The sequence below is a fragment of the Erythrolamprus reginae genome, chromosome 5 (genome assembly GCF_031021105.1).
Source record: "Erythrolamprus reginae isolate rEryReg1 chromosome 5, rEryReg1.hap1, whole genome shotgun sequence".
NCBI lineage: Eukaryota > Metazoa > Chordata > Lepidosauria > Squamata > Dipsadidae > Erythrolamprus > Erythrolamprus reginae.
In genome coordinates, this window is record NC_091954.1 from 68,474,038 (window position 1) to 68,493,353 (window position 19,316).

The 19,316-nt window shown below is 42.9% G+C and overlaps 2 protein-coding genes across 3 annotated transcripts; one reads left to right on the forward strand and one right to left on the reverse strand.

The window, feature by feature from the left end:
• Positions 1–318: 318 nt before the first annotated feature.
• Positions 319–5,107, reverse strand: SLC25A28 (solute carrier family 25 member 28). Its single transcript, XM_070752970.1, has 4 exons — positions 4,731–5,107; positions 3,761–3,989; positions 2,173–2,229; positions 319–1,239 (listed from the first exon to the last, which is right to left on the reverse strand). The coding sequence occupies exons 1-4, from the start codon at positions 5,022–5,024 to the stop codon at positions 722–724; spliced, it is 1,098 nt and encodes a 365-aa protein (XP_070609071.1). The 5' UTR covers positions 5,025–5,107; the 3' UTR covers positions 319–721.
• A 316-nt stretch (positions 5,108–5,423) lies between these two features.
• Positions 5,424–18,925, forward strand: ENTPD7 (ectonucleoside triphosphate diphosphohydrolase 7). 2 transcript variants are annotated; one of them, XM_070752968.1, is made up of 13 exons: positions 5,424–5,829; positions 5,996–6,091; positions 8,393–8,572; positions 9,019–9,224; positions 10,480–10,630; positions 11,102–11,205; positions 11,532–11,588; positions 12,444–12,592; positions 12,674–12,840; positions 15,342–15,669; positions 15,753–15,838; positions 16,249–16,410; positions 17,592–18,925. In XM_070752968.1, the coding sequence occupies exons 2-13, from the start codon at positions 6,084–6,086 to the stop codon at positions 17,818–17,820; spliced, it is 1,827 nt and encodes a 608-aa protein (XP_070609069.1). In that variant the 5' UTR covers positions 5,424–5,829; positions 5,996–6,083; the 3' UTR covers positions 17,821–18,925. The 2 variants fall into 2 exon arrangements, with proteins under 2 accessions (XP_070609069.1, XP_070609070.1); XM_070752969.1 differs by having other exon boundaries at positions 5,425–5,829; positions 12,444–12,556.
• Positions 18,926–19,316: the final 391 nt, after the last annotated feature.

Genomic DNA, 19,316 nt, shown 5'->3' on the forward strand with positions numbered 1-19,316 from the left:
GATTGTGCTAAGTGTTGAAAAGTCACAAATGTTTTATGAGTGGCATCCAACAGAGAACAGACTCTTCTTGGACCTCAATGTACATCATACAACATTCAGCATTATGAAAGGGAATCTTACTTATCTTCTACCTCTTCTGATCAGAAGACAAAATAATTCCTATCATACAAATGCAATAAATCTATCTTATCTAGAAGAAGGAAGGGTTTGCTGGGACTAATCAATGTTGGAATCTATCACCATCAGGAAAGCAGCATGTTTCCCACCCTCTTCCATACGGAAATGCTCAGAATCATCCGGTAAGAAAGAGACAAGGCCTAGGACAATAAAGCAGACTTTATTGGAAGTGCCAAGGGCCACAACAATCAAAGCCTTCTCAAAGAGCACGAGGTCTGTGTGAGTGCTAATAGACAACAGCTTAGCTAACACTTCTTCTGCCTCTACTAACTCTTACCTGCAATCATTTCTGACAATGCAGGCTACCACCCCAATTTCCAATATGCTCATAGTAATTCCACCCTGGTCTTTATTTGCATCCAACACCTGGGGCATGTTTGCTAGATGATAAGCTAAAAGCAGGTGAAGTTGCTGTTTGCTGTATACTTTCCATTGAGAGAACAATGGGCTGTGCAAAATGCAGCAGCAGGCAAGAGGCGGCATCAGTATTCCAAAGTCTTGCTTGTCATCTGAGTTTGGCACCAGCCAAACCGATAACGCCATTTCACTTCCTGGACAACCGTTCCTCCTTTCGCTTTGTTATGAAGTACTTGAAGAATTCATACACAGACCATGCAATAGCTGTGGAGGGCATCTGGTAAATGACGCGTGCCTGAACTCCACGGAAATATGCAGTTAGCCCGCCCACGCGGTACACCGTCCTGAATGCGTGAGCCATACCTGTGATGTGCCCACCGATGTTGGTATTCAGTGCCAAGGCTTCCTGGGTATTCAGCAATGTTTTGCAAACGTCCAAAGGTGTGGTGGCGGCGGCTGCAATGGCACCTGCACAGGCACCTGCCACCATGTGGGAACTAGGGTTGTACTGTCTGTGTGGGTTGAAGTGCTCCTGCAGGGATTCATATGTCATGAAATGGATAGCCTGGAAGGGGATGTTCATGGTCAGCTGAGTGGTATAGCTTCGGTAGAAAGCTCCTGCCCCTTCATTACACCACACAGCACGCACACAGTCTGTTACTCGTTGGTATGGAGAATTATACATCTGCATTCTTTGTTTTATCACTGGAAATGGATAACAACCGCAATCCAGCCATATTGAAAGGTGGGAAAGAAAGAAAGAAAAAACCTCTGATGAATAATGGGAGTATAAACAGTATTCATTCAGTGGATACACCCACTCCCACGCACACATACTTACGCTTCAGTATTCAATACAGTCCTCACATAAGCCTCAGTACTGGAATATACTCCCAATCTATCAAGCATTATACAATTACATTAAATCTGCAGTCTTAGATGCCCTCTTTCTAGATTGTGGAAAATATTTAGGACCATTAGAATGAGTTTTGGTTTTCTTACAGAAAGCCATGTTACAATATAATTTTCATTCACTTTTTCAGGTTTATATTATTTATTTATTTATTCATTCATTCATTCAATTAGATTTCTATGCTGCCCTTCTTGAGACAACTTATTTATAATAGGGCAAGACCTTATGGTTGTGGAAAGGTTTTCCTGAAGCGGCCCCTGCTCCATGGAATATCTTCCCATCAGAGATCAGAATGGCCCCAACCCTGATAGCTCTTTATAAGTTCCTAAAAACTTGCCCCCAAGCCTGGAGTGCTGAATGTGCCAAGGGCCCTGTTAACTGGCCAATATCTTGGTCTTGTATATCTTGAACTGGATTTTTAATGGGGTTTTTTGGGCTTGTTTTATTATTTTTATTTTTTTTAAATCAACCACAGTATCTTTTCTCAACTGTAAACTCTACAGAGTCATTGACAAAGATGGGCAGATACAGAAATTGAACAAACAAACAAACAAACAAACAAACAAACAAACAAACATATTCCAGTCAATGTAATCCATCAAATACAATTTATAGAAATAATTGCTCTGTCTCCCTTTTTTCTCACAAACAAAGGAATATTTCCTGGTGATAATAAAAATAATTATACTCATGAAAGATGGAACATGCAGGAAGCACAGCATTACCTTCAGCTGGATTCATGGCTGCATCATGAAGCAAGGTTGCCACACAGCCTGCTGCACCTACAAGACAAGGTCTGTTAAATATGAAGAAAAGTTGGAGATGAGACCCATGAGGGTCTTAATGACATCCCAGATTAGGCCATCACAATATTATATGTGTGAGAACAGGGACATAAGCCATTCCTTCCAAGGGACAAGTAGTTTATGCAGATGTAAGCCTTAATTTTCAACGAGATCAGCAGAAATAATCAAGATTCTCATGCAATGTTTCCCCAAATTAATTCCATTTACAACTAGAAAAAAAGAGGAAACAGAATATCTTCTAAACACCTTAGTTAAGATCTTTGTAATTAATATAAAGCAGACAAAAGCTAAGATAATTCTGTTAGTAAGCTGTGCAGCATTTCAGTTTTGATCTTCTACAAGTGTTTCAGAAAAAGTAAAAGCAGGGGCAGGAAGGAACGGAACTCAGGAAATGGTACAGCTACTTTACAATGTTGCAGGCGAATGCTAATTTCATTCTCCTCTCTCTGTAGCATCTTTTGGATCCTGGGGTTGAAGTGTTGCATAAACCTACTATACATCCTTATAAACAATCTTTGACTTTGACTGTTCATTTAGTGAGTGTTCAAAGTTACGACAGTGCTGAAAAAGTCTGGCCTTGTACTTACAACTATTGCACCACACTCATGTCCACAAAAATGCAATTCAGGCATTTAGCAGCCGGCTTACTTTTATAACCTATGTCCTACAGTCACATGACAGCTACTTTATTTATAACATTTTTTGCCAATTTGGAGCAAAAACGCCTATTCAAAAGAATAAGCTCACACATATGACTATGGTGTTTGCTTAATGACTGTAGATGTACTAACAACCATGGTGATTCACCATCACAACAATGATCATAAAATTGGGTCTAGATCGACTCATGGCTTAAGATGGAAATTCTGCTTCCAATCGTGATCATAAGTCGAGGACTAGCTGTACTAACTTTCTCCTAAAATGTTAACAAGATACAGGGAGTGATGAGTTACAGTATGCCTTAGATTTTAGGAGATAAAATACCACAACCAGATGATTAGAGAACAAGTAGAAGCCTTAGACATAAGCTATTCTTAGGAAGCAGATTTGACTAAATGAATGGAAGACCTCTGCATTACAGCAAGCCTGGAATTGTCCCCATTCAATTGTTGCTAAAAGAAAGAGGCATTGAGGCAAATACAAGCATATATATCTTAAATAAATCAATATTCATGTTTTAAAAAACTGACATATATGCAAACAATCAGTCACTCATTTACCACATCACTTTCTCAAATAAGATACAAAAGCACATGCCAGAAACTTTATTTGCTAATTTTCATCCCTAAATCCCTACAGACCACATACTGTTCAAAGAGACATACTGCTAACATACTGTTTTGCTGCAAGCAGAATACAGCATCATGAAAGAATGTCCATAACCTTGAGGGTTCAGAGAGTATTAATGCCAGAACAATAAGAATAAATCTGACATCCTCTCACTCTGAGCCCCAACTGGTACAACTAGAACCCCAGGATGGGGTTAGGAGGCAGGAAGGGATAATACCGTTGGCCACGTGACTATTGCCCCCAGCATGGATAAGGTTGGTAAGTGTCTTTTTCAATTTTTCGTAGCAGGCGAAATACAAGGCATGGGCAGGACCAGCCCCTGTAGCTGTGATGTTCAATCCACGCATAGGTCTCCAGATCCCTTCAGTTCGGACAATCCGCCACAAAGCCTCCAGCACATTCCGGTAACGAGCAGCAGGTTCTGGTTGCAGGCTTTGCATCCTTGTCTGCCAGTGCGGGGATGGGGGGGAGGGGGGGGAGCAGGTTAGAGACGTTTACAGATTTACTCAAATAAGTTCTCCCAGCCAAACTCCTGTCCACCCACTTCCCCCTTTACAAACCTTCAGCATTTGAGTCTCTGCTTTTAATTCTGCTGTATGCTCTCTCTCTCTCCCTACTTACGTGAGATTTATTTATTTATTTATTTTATTTGCAAACAATATGACTCGTGAAAGGTATCTGGGAGTATAATAAACTTCTAAACAATTCCCTCCCACCCACCTCTAAGATCTCCTATGCAATGGTCCAATCTGGGGGTTTTTTTGCAGGCAAAAAGGGACTAGTCTGAGATGGAAGGCATCAATCCCACTTCTCAATCTCTGGCGGCAAATGCTTCTTAACATCTCAAGTTCGGGCCTGAGAACTGACTGCCCATTGCCAATTCCGCTGCCAACCGCAAAAGATCACAATTACTTGTTGCTCCCTTTTCTTCTTCTTCTTGGCCTAATAGCAATCACCCCGAGACGCGCATCCCTTTGACCTTCTGTCAAAAAAATCTCCTTGTGCCTTATTGGAGCAATTCGGAGCGAGGCGAAGGAGTCTCTCCCTCCCAAACCCCGACCAACCGGTCAGTGTCCGGACTTGACGGAGCGCGCCCGGGAGGAGCCCTCCTGGAAGGCATCACCCCCTGCCCCGTGTTCCCCGCCCGCCCCTCGGAGGCACCAGCGCGGCTCGCCACCTCTCCTCACCTTCACACAGTCCACCGGGTACATAAGGCTGTGCTCCAGCACCCCAGCCACAGCCCCTGCGAGCATGTGGGTGGAAGCGGCGGAGCCTCGGGGCAGCGCCTCGTAGTCCGGCTCCCGGCCGGTTTCCGTGTCCGTTCCTGTCCCCCCCTCCCCGCCGCCGCCCCCCGAGGGCCACGGCCACACCCAGCCCGACCCTCCCCCGCCTTCCCCGCCCAGCAGCAAGAGGAGCAGGCGGCCCGGCGCCACCGCGCCCCGCTGACCCGGCCCCGCCGCGCCGCCCGTCCCCAGCTCCATGGCGCCTCCGTCGAGTCGGTTACGGGATACCCCCCGCTCGGTCCTGCGGCTCCCGCTCAGTCCATCCCGCCTACTCGGCTCTGCGGATTGGTCGGGGTCCGCGTTCGCGCCGCCCTAGGCCGGCGTCAATTGGCCGGCTGGCAAAGGCCGGCCTTGAGCCCCGCCTATCAAAAAAAAGGTATTCGGCCGTGCCCCTTTGACCTTTTGTTCTATCCTTCACTCCATTGGGCGTCTTTCCGACGAACGCGCGCCTACGTCGGGAAAGGGAGCAGTCATTGGCTACTGCGCTGCCTGTCAGGCTGAAAGTCAAGCCTGGTTAAGAAGGTATATGGCCGCTATCTATGGCGCGTGTGGTTTGTTTGGAGAAGAAGCTGGTTGGTTCGGCTTTATAGATGATGCTACGGTGGGTGTCTCGCCACGGAGCGCGGCCGACCGTGGCCGGCTCATCCGGGGCTTCCACGACGGCGCTGAACTTTCGAAAGAGTCTCCCCTTAGGCCCCCAAATTGGGCAACGCTCTCGTGACGTCAGCTGACGAAACTGGAACGCCCGCCCTGAGCCGAGACTGGTCCCTGCATTGGCCAGTGACGTTTCCCCACACTACGGTTGCTTGACGACGTTTCGGGAAAGTCCCTCTGATTGGGTAAACGGGGATAGGGGGCGGGGCCGCGGCTGCCGAAACTGCTCAAAGCGGCCCGCTACGTCATGCTCCAGCCTCGTCCCCATTGGCCGCCTCCGCCGAGCTCCCTCGTCCTGAGGACGTGGCTTGGAAAGCGAACCCGGGACAGGGAAGAAAGAGCGGCAGCGGTAAGTTTCCTCCGTTGAGTGCCGGCGAAGAAGGGATGCGGGGCGGGAGGTCCGGGATCCTCCCAATTCGGAGGCGCGAAGTGCCCCGGAGACTTGGTGGCTGTCTCGGCAGAGGGGAGTCGGGGCGTCGCTGGGCTCACTTCCTCCTCCTGGCTTTCTCCTGTAGAGGCTCCGGGATCCTGTGGCGGAAAGGCAAGTGATGCGACTCCCTTCTGGAGACCGGAGAGAACGCTGACGGAATCTGGACGGACCTTATGGCCAGGTGAGGCAACGGGAAAGCGAAGGAGATCAGATCTGATTATTATTACAGTTGGAAGGGACCGTGGAGGTCATCTAGTCCAGTGTTTCCCAACCTTTTCAACTTGAAGATATTTGGTCTTCAATTCCCAGAATTCCCCAGCCAGCATTTGCTGGCTGGGGAATTCTGGGAGTTGAAATCCAAATATCTTCAAGTTGCCAAGGTTGGGAAACACTGATCTAGTCTAACCCTTTGTTCAAGCAGGAGTCCCTACACTCAGAGGTAGGCTGCTAAGGTGGAACGGTGAGGTGTGCTCGCCCCTGCGTGCTAGCCGAGTCCAGCACAATTCTGCAACTGCACCTGGGCAGGTAACGAAATTGCGCACGGACACGCAGGTGCAGTCGCAGAATTGCGCTGGACTCCGCTAGCATGCAGAGCCACGAAGGTGAGCACTCATCACCTCACCTGTGTGGTCCGTGTGTGATTTCGCTACCTGCCCAGGTGTAGTCGCAGAATTGCTCTGGACTCTGCTAGCATGCAGAGCCACAGAGGGGTGAGCACACTGTACTCTTCCTTACTTAGCAGCCCACCTCTGGTAACACTATAGGGGCATAATGGCAGTCCAATCTCCCTTTGAAAGTCCAAGTGTTGGAAGCCTTCACAACATCCGCAGGCAACTTCTGTGCCACTGGTTGATGGCTTTCACCATCAGAAAATTCCTCCTACCTTATTTCCAGGTTGAATCTCTCTTTCTTCAGTTTCCATCTGTTATTCCTTGTCTTGCCTTCGGGTGTTTTGGAAAACAGCCTGACAGTCTGGCCAGTGAGCCTCTTAAAATGCCTTCCTCATGGTCGGCCCTTCTTTCTTTCCCCATGCAACTCTTTCCCAATCCTCCCCAGACACTATGAGAATGGTTGAGTGAGCCTGTTTAAGGGGGGGGGGGGGATCCCCCAAATGACAATACCCCAGCTGCTGTAGATTTGAGTGGGAAATAATCTTATGTCTGGAAGTTTCAGGGGGAAATATGCTTCTTTTCCCACCCCCTAATAAACTTATAACTGGCCCAGCCCAGTCTGGCTGGCATCCAGGACAGATCAAAGATCACTTTCCTGTCTGCCAGTTGGAGAAAGTGACAGTACAATTCCTGTGGGTGTGGAAAAATGGGAGTCAAGCTTCCTCAATTCTGAAAGGCAAAGCTGCCAAAGGGAAGAGAGAGGATGCAGTGCAGCATTGCACAGCTGTATCAAAACAAAATTATTATCTGTCTGCTGGTGGGAATTCTGAAAGCTGCTGTCCAGCCCACCGGAGAAAAATGGGCTAAGGGAGCCAGATGTAAATCACTCATTACAAGAGGAGGAATTGCAGTGGGTGGTGGTATATAAAAGCTTTGAAGCCTTCATTTATTCAAAGGATTTACATCCCATATTTCATTATGGAGGTTTAATTTTTTTTCTAATAAGTACAGTCCTCCTCTATCCTCTTGTTTCCAATGGAAGCAATGATGGAAAAAGAATGTTCAGGTGCCACTTATAAATATTTCAATCCCTCCTTTCCTTCTGCCCTAGACTTTTGGATGGCAGTTGTGGAGGGTCCCATCCCTGCTAATGATCCTCTAAGGATATCAGAGGATGGTCCTATTTTTGTTTTCTTTTGTTTCTATCAACCAGTGTCATGAGATCTCTGGGGAATGGGTGAAGAAGAAGCTTCTCAAGGCTGTTGATGGCATAAAAGAACCAGTGCTGTAGACTTTAATATTCTTATTTATCTGTGAAGTTCATATGTATTCCCAGTTACATTCTATGTTGTCTCCCAATCTTATTAGTAGATTTCCTTTTATTCCAAACTTATAGTTTTGAGTCAAATTGATTTTTTTTGTGGGTATTAGAAACATCTACACTTGGCTTTTAATATTATAGTCCTGTGTTTCTCAACCTTGTCAAGTTTAAGACGTGTGGACTTCAATTCCTCAGAGAGTCTCAGTGGTACAATGGTTGGAGTGCATTAGTGCAAGCTACTTCTGCTGATCACCAGCTGCCAGCAGTTTGGCAGATCAAATCTCAGTAGGCTCAAGGTTGATTCAATCTTCCATCCTTCCAAAGTCGGTAAAATGGGGGTCCAGATTGTTGGGGAAAATATGCTTACGCTTTGTAAACCACTTAGAGAGGGCTGTAAAGCACCGTGAATCAGTATATAAGTCTAAATGCTATTGCCAATTCCAGATAGCTTGCTGGAGAATTCTGAGAGTATCTTAAACTTGCCAAATTTTGAGAAATCATGCTATAATCATTGTACTTATAAGCAACAGTGGCTCTTTTCTTTTTCCAGGATCAGTTTTTCCTGCCTGTGTCCAGCATCTTGGCATTTCACTGTGCCTTCAGTGAGCCTTTGCCTCCGTCAGCGTTTGGCCCTGGTACTCCTGTTGTTTGCAGTCTTTCTTCTACTGATTGTGGCAATTAAAAATCTGTGGCACTGGAAAACTGATTCTCGGGATAGGCAATTTGAAAGGTAGGTAAGTGGGGCATTGGGTTGAAATGAGATCTGCTAAGATAAAACAAATAATGCTTTCCAGGGTTGGGTGGGGGGGAAACTGCAGACAGGGGCCTGATTCCAAAAGCTTTATGCAAGCCAAATGTTTTGATGTGTGCAACATTTATTTATTTATTTGTTTGTTTGTTTGATTTCTATAGCTGCCCAACCTATTCGCTGTGAGTGCCCAACAGAGCCAATAGTTTGCTTGCTTTGGGTGTGTGCAAAATGTTTACTTGATTGGGGAAGGGGTGTAGCAGAAAATAATTGAGAAACACTGCTCTAAAGGAACAGCTTGCTAGCAAATGCACAGTCACAAAATAGCCTTTGTTAGCTGCATTGTTATAAAAGTCAGTTTATTTTCTGTGCTGCAAATTTACTTTTACATATTTTCACACAATGCTAAATCACTTTTCCACTTGCAGTTATTTAGCACGTTATCGTGCCTTGGAGGCAACAGACACAAGGGATCCAGCTCTGAGTTACGGAGTGGTTGTTGACTGCGGAAGCAGCGGATCTCGGGTCTTTGTGTATTATTGGCCACCACACAATGGGAATCCTCATCACTTACTTGACATCCGGCAAATGCGAGATCATAGCAGTGAACCTGTGGTTAAGAAGATCAAACCAGGTTTGGAATGTTGGAATTACTTTCTGTTACAGTAGGTATGAAAAACTGATGGAGATCCCATAGTTGTCCTTGAGGTGCTGGGATACATCTGTACTTTGGCAAGAGATAATGTTGATACGACCTTAGGTAGTCATTTTGTATCTGGTTTTTTTTTAATTCTGACAGCTGTACAAACTAAAATGTTTCACAAATTCTATTCAATACAATGTAAACATTATTCAAAGCAAGAATATTATTAGCATAATATTTTTAATACCATACTCTTTTATAGTATGAACAAATCTGCTGTTCCATCTTGCTAAGGTTTGTAATAATTAATATTATAAATTGTACATGTTAATTACACACACACTAGTTAAAAGTTGGATAAAAACCTCTCCTGTTGTCAAAATACTCCCACATTTTAACCAATTAGTTAAACTTCTAATTTGAATTTCAACTTTAGATAATGGAATAAAATGCACCTATTATATGATGTGGTCTTTTTTCCCCTTCTCAACCAATATATTGTTTCATTACTTTTTAAAAATAGAGATAAACTGGTATAAGAGTGAGAGGGAATTTATTCAGTGTTAAAAGAGCCACATACAACTTCCATGTCTTAAATATTTCTTGAGTAAATTGTACATAAATCAATATGCTTAAAAGATTGCATTTTTAAAAAGCTGCTGTAAAGTTTTATTATTTACATTAATATTTCCTAATTTTTATGGTTTAATAAAAATATGTTTAAGTTGAAATTTGGAGAGTCCATCCTCATTAAGATATAACAGATACCAATATAACAACCTTATTTTATTTAAGACTTTTTAAAAATAATATTGAAAAAAAATAAGTTTGTATTTTTAATCAAATTAAAAGGAACATTATGGAATAAAAATAGCAGTTTTGTTACAGCAGATATACTAATACCTGTAGATTAAATGGATACATTTTTATCACTTGCAAAATGATACATTTTAAAAGAGTTTGGAATATATACAGTATATCTTGATCCATCCATCCATTATTAGGGAGTAAAAATATTGTTTTAGATTTGTTCATACTTTGTGATACTAAAAATACTGTTATCTGAACTTCTGTTATAAAGCCATCTGATATATCTAAGTTATTTGATCTAGGTCAGCTAGATCAAATAACTTTAAGACTGGCTGGTGAATTCTGGGAGTTGAAGTCCACAAGTCTTAAAGTTGCCAGGTTTGGGGACCCCAATTTAGATAAAGAAGACTAAAGAGAGAATTCTTTTCTTGAACAGGGATCTCTACACTGGCAAAATCTCCAGAGAAGGCTAATGAATATATGAAGCCACTGCTCACCTTTGCTGCTGCCTATGTACCCAAAGACAAGCACAAAGAGACGCCACTCTATATTATGTGTACAGCAGGCATGAGGCTGTTGCCTGACAAGTGAGTGATCAGCAAATTTCTTAGACTTGATCTGGGCTTTTTAGGGGCTTAAAAGCAGGAAATACTGGGCCATTAGACAGGGAGTGAATAGGGAAGATTTCTCCAAATTAAGACCTCTTGTACGGCAAATTTTCTGTAGGGTTTTACCTATTCCTTCTTTTCCAATTTCCCAATTTTGCCCATTGTAAAGCAATTCTGTTTTTCTTCATTTAGATATAGTTAGTGGAACTCCATTTCCATCACTACCCTGAACCAATTTTTTGTAACTCCATATTAAAGCTCAAAGATTTGCAAACTTAGAACTGAAAACTGTTCCAATAGAAAAATATTGGATTCTTGCACCAGGGAGTAAAGAGACAGGTTTTCAAATTGATGGGGGAACCCTGCTATGCTCTCTGGGAAGGTAAACAGAGCGGGGTGGGTAAATATATTAGGAGGAAATATTCCTCATTTGCTTATGGATCTTTGCAGGCAGCAGGAGGCCATCCTGGGAGACTTGGTGAGGGACATTCCCTTGGAATATGACTTCCTCTTCTCGGAATCTCAGGCAGAAGTGATTTCAGGGAAACAAGAAGGTAGGGATGCAAATTTCATCTCTTAATATTTCAGTGATGCAATATAAAAGACAGACTGAAGGTGTATCTATGTAGTGAAAACAGGTTTGGCTGGAATTGGTGGGTAAATTTGGTCTTGGTAAGTTTCTGGCCCAATGTGAGCTGTTCTGCGACTTGCCTTGTTTTAGGGGTTTATGGATAGTGGAGGTCAGCATGCTGTTCCACCTGCTGTTGGTGTACCTGCCCCTATAAGGGGGGTTTCCTTTTTTAAAGCTGTACAGAAATTGAATTGGAGCACCAAAGCTTCGGTGGGTCTGATGTTGCATTTTGTGTTCTTTCTCTTCCAGGTGTCTATGCTTGGATAGGCATCAACTTCGTTCTAGGTAGATTTGATCACGCCGAAGGTGAGATTTAGAGAAAAGTCTGTTGAAATAAGGGGCCCGGTGTGTGCGCGACTGTTTTCTCTTTGACACATGCAGTGTTCTGTCTGGGTCACTCCAGAAGCCAATACCAACCCAAAAAGAGAAGCCAGACACCCTGGTAAAAGGCAAAGGCAGTTTTATAAAATTCAAGAAAAACACAGGTTACAGAAAATGTCCTTACAAACAGGAAAATGCTGTATCTTCAAATATATCCACGAAGGCAAAAGTCCATGCAGCAGTACAGGAGTCTTGCTGCCAAGACGAGGCTGTAGATTGCAGACCTACACCTCCCACGGGTCTTCCAAACTGCTGGGCCACAAGCCAGGAACAGGGACGCCGAGAACAAAGCAGGTCACCGTAACTCCAACTGATAACACTCCACATGGCTTCAAGGGCTTGCCTGCCTTTTAAACCCTGCTAAGGAGGACCACACCCAAACCCAGCTGTTCCTAATTTAGTGCTGATAATACTTCTTTAATTGCTCCTTTCTTTGATCTGAACCTCTCTGTCGCAAGTCAATGACGGCTTGAGCTTCATCACCTAATGACTCCAAGCTACTGGCTGGAGAGAGCCCCCCCCCCCCCCCCGGGGGCTCTCATGCTGTTCTCCTTCATCCCATTCCTGATTTTCCACAACATGCAGGAGGGACTGCTATGCATTTCTTCATTCCTAGCAGAAGCAAGAAATTGGCTGTCCAATTTATTCCCTTTTGTCTCCACAATAGAACAGAAATAGAAATAAAGTGAAAGGCACAAACTCCTTTTCCCTTTCTCTTCCCCTGTTTTCTGTTTTTCTACTATTAGCAATTTATTCTCTCTCTTCCCTTTTTACCTACAGAGGAAGATGCAGTGATTTCTGTGACCCTGTCAAGTCAAGAAGAGCCCATGGTCCGAAAAAGAACAGTTGGGATCCTCGACATGGGTGGTGCTTCCCTGCAAATAGCCTATGAGGTGCCAAGTTCAATCTCCTTTTCTTCCCCACAGCAGGTACATCTCGTGACTTAGGGAGGGATTGAAAAGTGGGGTGGGGGCTCAGCTAGGCTTAACCTTTGCCACTTTTCTTTCTAGGAGGAAGCTGCCAAAAGTTTGCTTGCGGACTTCAACCTGGGATGTGATGTGCAACACACAGAACACGTGTATCGAGTCTATGTCAATACTTTCTTGGGCTTTGGAGGCAACTTTGCCCGGCAACGATATGAAGAACTGGTGCTGAATCAGACCATCGCTCACAACAGGTGTCTTTGTGCTGCTGAAATGAATTTCCAAGACAATTCTTATTCATCATAAGGTTTCCCAGGATTAGCGGTTGAACTTTCTGTTCCCCATACTAAGGAAAGCCCAAAATGGGGTTGAGGAACTACAAGATGTCTGTGAAGAGAAGGTGTAACTGCACAGAATCCAATAATAATAATAATAATAATAATAATAATAATAATAATAATAATATATTAGATTTGTATGCCGCCCCTCTCCGAAGACTCGGGGCGGCTCACAACAATAAAAACAATATTATAGCAAACCAAATCTAATATTAAAAGAAGCATATAAAATCCTATCATATATTTAAAAACCAAACAGCACATTCATACCAAACATGAAACAAAATATAAAGAATCCTGGGGGGGAAAGGTGTCTCAACTCCCCCATGCCTGGCGGTATAAGTGAGTCTTGAGTAATTTACGAAAGACAAGGAGGGTGGGGGCAGTTCTAATCTCCGGGGGAAGTTGATTCCAGAGGGCCGGGGCCGCCACATAGAAGGCTCTTCCCCTGGGGCCCGCCAAACGACATTGTTTAGTCGACAGGACCCGGAGAAGGCCAACTTTGTGGGACCTTATCTGCGGCTGGGATTCATGCGGTAGTAGGCGGTTCCGGAGGTACTCTGGAATTATATACACAGAATGGAGGATACTTAATCAGTACTTAATCAGAAGGCTCATTCTTTCTCTCTAAAGAAAAAGATTTTAAAAAATATTACTGCCCTATGTTTTTCTGTTGAACAATTCCCCCCTTTCCTGCTAGATTATTCCAGATTAGTCGTTGACTAAAGTTGGAATCAGAGACCACAGGAATGATGCAAAAAAATTCAGAGTATTCGATATAGAAAAAGTAAATTGAGAATGCTCTTTTGGCATTGTGTGTCTCTTAAGATTTCATGACTAAATCTTGCTACGTTTTAAAAAATGCCCTGCAATCCATCCAATCTTCTAGGGAAGTTTGTAGGGAAGTCTTTAATACAAAAATCACATTATACTGTTTATGTACTATAATGCAATATGCCAAGAACAGTGCATATTGTTCTTCAATCTGCAATTAAGGATCACACCTTCGCTGTTTCTGTCTTAGCCAGGTCATAGCGATTGACTGATTGAATGTGCTTCTGTACTAGTGAACTTAAAATTGTGACTCACAGTTGTTTATATCATAAAGTATGAAAAATCAATTCAAAGTGTTGGTTATGACCTATAAAGCCCTTCATGGCATCGGACCAGAATACCTCCGGGATCGCCTTCTGCCGCACGAATCCCAGCGACCAGTTAGGTCCCACAGAGTTGGCCTTCTCTGGGTCCTGTCGACTAAACAATGTCATCTGGTGGGACCCAGGGGAAGAGCCTTCTCTGTGGCAGCCCCAGCCCTCTGGAACCAACTCCCCCCAGATATCAGAGTTGCCCCCACCCTCCTCGCCTTTCGTAAGCTCCTTAAAACCCACCTCTGTCATCAGGCATGGGGGAATTGAGATATTCCCTTCCCCATGGCTTATAAAAAATGTATGCCTTGTATGTCTGTATGTATGATTGGTCTCTTAAATTGGGGTTTCTTTTTAAAATTAACTTAAATATTAGATTTAGAAACATAGAAACAGAAGTCTGACGGCAGAAAAAGACCTCATGGTCCATCTAGTCTGCCCTTATACTATTTTCTGTATTTTATCTTAGGATGTATATATGCTTATCCCAGGCATGTTTAAATTCAGTTACTGTGGATTTATCTACCACGTCTGCTGGAAGTTTGTTCCAAAGATCTACTACTCTTTCAGTAAAATAATATTTTCTCATGTTGCTTTTGATCTTTCCCCCAACTAACTTCAGATTGTGTCCCCTTGTCCTTGTGTTCACTTTCCTATTAAAAACACTTCCCTCCTGGACCTTATTTAACCCTTTAACATATTTAAATGTTTCGATCATGTCCCCCCTTTTCCTTCTGTCCTCCAGACTATACAGATTGAGTTCATTAAGTCTTTCCTGATACGTTTTATGCTTAAGACCTATTAGACCTTAAGACCTTAAGACCTAAGATTTGTTTATATTGTTTTGTTGCTGTTGTTAGCCGCCCCGAGTCTGCGGAGAGGGGCGGCATACAAATTTGATAAATAAATGAATAAATGAATGAATGAATGAATGAATAAATAAATAAATAAATAAAGCTAAAACAGCCCCATTGTGCTGAATAGCAAGGCAGCTCTGAAGAGAGTACTCTTATTGTTGCCACAGGTGATTGTGCCTCTGGAGGTCAGTTTATATGCCACTGTTGAGTGTCGTAGTCTCAGGTTTCAGGTATCTGTTATTAAAATGTGCGTGTTTGTGTGTGAGTGTTTATTTGTTTTAGGAGAAATCTGGGAAAGAAATGGTACCTGAATGAGGGCAAGGAAAAAAAATTGGTGTTCTGACCTGGTTGGTGCAATGAATTTGGAATGCTGTCTTAATTTTTACAGATTTATTTATTCATTTATTTGTTGTAGGTTGCACAGTGCACAAATGGGTTTGAATCCTGAAGTGCCAGTCTTAGACCCGTGCCTGCCAATGGGACTAGAGGACGTTGTGGAGAAAGGCGGGCAGGCAATGCATGTCAGGGGCCAAGGTGATTGGAGGCGCTGTGCAGAACAACTGCGCCCTCTATTGGCTGGAGACAACAGCAGCAGTGGAAGTTCTTTGAGCAAATCCTATCAGGCATCTATTGATTTTAAGAACAGTGAATTCTACGGGTTCTCAGAATTTTACTACTGCACTGATGATGTGCTGCGTCTGGGAGGACCTTATCTAAGCAGTATATTCACACGTGCTGCCCAGGTGAGTACGACTTTTGCCTTGATAATTTTCTGTGTGTGTTTCTTATTTTTTACACTAATCTCCCTTTGCTTTACTACCCCCAGGATTATTGTAGCCTGAGCTGGTCAGTATTGCAACAGAGATTCCAAGACAAGCTTTACTCGCCACACGCAGACCTCCACCGTGTTAAGTAAGGAGCCATTCTTACCTCTTGCCAGAGAAGAACGGGGGACGGGGTGGGAGGTGGTAGAAGATATACTAACTCTATAGTTCTGTGTTTGCAGTGTTGGGCCAAGAGCCTTAGAAATTAGTTGGGGGAAAGATCAAAAGCAACATGAGAAAATATTATTTTACTGAAAGAGTAGTAGATCCTTGGAACAAACTTCCAGCAGATGTGATTGGTAAATCCACAGTAACTGAATTTAAACATTCCTGGGATAAACACATATCCATTGTAAGATAAAATACAGGAAATAGTATAAGGGCAGACTAGATGGACCATGAGGTCTTTTTCTGCCGTCAGTCATCTATGTTTCTAAATTACTAAGAGGAGTCCAAGATCTACATCTTTGTAATAAAACTGATATGTCCTGTTTGCAGGTATCAATGCTTCAAGTCAGCTTGGATGCACAAGGTTCTGCATGAAGGTTTCCATTTCCCCAAAGATTACTCTAACTTGCGTACAGTGCAGTTGTTATATGACCGAGAAGTGCAGTGGACATTGGGAGCCATTCTTTATAAAACCCGCTTTTTACCTCTCAGGTATTACAGTATGTTATTTCCTATAGTATGTTATTATGAGTTTTGGGAGTTTTTCTCTTAGAGTCAAATCATCTTGGGGACATCAATATCAGCCTTTTGGAAGAAGAGTTTTAGGAGATATTTCCCTTCCTTTCATAAATGAATTGTGAGATTTGAACTAACACAAGCCAAATCTTTAGGTATCTGAGACTTAAATTTTCTTCATGCATTTGAAGGTTTATTGACCTTCAATTTTTGGTAGCTGAAATCCTGTCACTTGACTTTCAGGTCAAAGTAAAATATATGAACTGATGTGGAGGTTAAGTAGGAATGTAATCTTCTTCCATATAATGGGTCCTTATAAAGAGTTCACACCTTTGGGAAGGCAAGTGATACAATATATGGAAGTGTCCAAAAGGGAGCGAGCCTTATCACAAGAAAGATGATTGGGAGCTTTATTATCTATCTATCTATCTATCTATCTATCTATCTATCTATCTATCTATCTATCTATCTATCTATCTATCAGATTTGTATGCCGCCCCTCTCCGTAGACTCGGGGCGGCTAACAACAACAAGACAATATAAACAAATCTAATATTTAAGTTAATTTAAAAACCCCAATTTAAGAAACCAATCATACAGACATACCATGCATAATTTTTATAAGCCTAGGGGGAAGGGAAAGTCTCAATTCCCCCATGCCTGACGACAGAGGTGGGTTTTAAGGAGCTTACAAAAGGCAAGGAGGGTGGGGGCAACTCTGATATCTGGGGGAAGTTAGTTCCAAAGGGTCGGGGCCGCCACAGAGAAGGCTCTTCCCCTGGGTCCCGCCAAATGACATTGTTTAGTTGACGGGACCCGGAGAAGGCCAACTCTGTGAGACCTAACTCTATGTCATAGTCTTGGCATCTCTCATGACATAAAAAGGCACTATAAGTAACTAGTGTCAAAATTCCCATGAAACAGCACCACATATTAATAGGTACAGGAAAATATATGATTAAGCTTCAGTTTTAAATCCCTATTTAGTTATAAACCATATGAAAAGACTTTGGGCCAGTTGCTTCCTAGCCTCTCTCAAGACTATTTAAATGATAAAATTTGGGGGAAGGGTCAGGGTTTGCATATAATATTCTAAGCATTAGGCAGAATGGGATATACAAGAAGTATAACAGTAGCCGATTTCTCTTCTGTTTCAGGGACATCCAACGGGAGAACTTCCATCAGTCGCACAGCTCCTGGCTCCATCTTTCCTTTGTCTACAATCATTATCTGTTTTTTGGGTGTATTCTGGTGGTGACGCTTGCAATTGGGCTCTACCTCCTCCGTCTACGCCGTATCCACCATCAGCCATTGCAGTCAGCACCCCTTGATCTGCTGTGGCTAGAAGAAGTTGTACCACTGCCAGCGCAGAAAGAAGGCTCCTGACAGAAAAATACTCTCGGGACTCTTGCAGTGACTGTCCAGTGTTTCCTGATTGGCACTGGCTTTTAATGGGCCAAAAGCTGTGACTCCCCTTTTTCCCCTCAGTCCAAAATACTGTAGCACTCCTTTTAAGCCTCAGAGTGGCTGCTTAATATTATTCTACCCCAAGGGCCTCCAAGGGGACTTTGGAGATTGTGTCTAAGGTCCTAGCTGGGATAGGACAATTATGTTGCAGGTGTTATAAGGCAAGGACCAAATGGTTCACTTCCACCCTTGTTGGAATTGAAACGGTATCAATGCAAATGACCAAAGAAAACTTATGTGCTCAGGAAAAGGTGAGTGGGACAACATATTTGCAGGACCAAGCAGGATCTTCGGCAAAGGAAAGTGAGGAAGAGCTCATATTGGTGCTTGCCCCTCTGTTTTGAATAGAGGCTGCTGCTTGTACCACTGATTAAGAGAGGACAATGTCTTAAAATTGGACAAAAAAATAAATACTTTTAAAACCAGAAAAAGAAGAAGAAGCTATAATGGGTTGCTACATTCTGTTTTCTTTTTCCACTTGTGGTTTTTGAGGAATTGAATTTGGCACATGGAGAGCATGGAGATTCTGCCTGGAGATGTTTGAGCTGTCTTTAAAAAGCAACTGAAAGCAGAGAGCTTCTGGGAGCCGGCTTGGAGGCAGTTTAGTTCCTGAGCTGAAGGCTGCACCGGAAACAGCTGATGAGTAGCTGGCGGCAGCTGAGAAAGCCTCTCAGTTCAGTTAACGATGGCAGCGATCAATTAACGCACCGTAGGAAATACTCAGATTTCATTCATTTAACAACCCATTTGATTCAATTAACGGATTTGATTTTAAACTTTCATAAAATTGAGTCTGATTCATTTGAAGAATTTTTGACTTATGACCCTAATGGGGTACCCTAATGGGTACCTCCAGGACTACCTGCATAGCAGAAAACTATCTTGAAATACAAACCATTCTGGATAACTGAACTTATTTCAACAGTGACTGTTTAAATCAATGGTGGGCTACATTTCATAATGTATTTGTTTGAACACTTGAAATCCAGTGAGCTGTAGCAATAAATTACACTGAGCTAAGTAATCAGAGTTTCTTGAAACCATTTCTGATGCTTTTCTATAGCCCAGGGGGCTATACAAGCCATTATTCCCCATGAACATTTTTTACTTGCTTGAAAATCTAAAGGAAAAAATATATATATTTAAAATGTTTGAATTCTTGCACAGGATAAATTACTGCTTGGCTTGCATTTTCCCATTTTTACCTTTGGAAGGAAGAGTCTTTTAATGGCTTCAATCTTATTTAACTTATATCCTGCCTTTATTATAATAAATAATGAATGCAATGAAGACATAATACTCCTTTCTCCTATTTCCCCTGCAATAACAACCTCTAAAGTGAGTTCAGTGGAGAAAGAGTGAGTCACCCAAAGTCACCCAGGCAGCTTTCATGTGTAAGGCAAAGCTAAATTCAT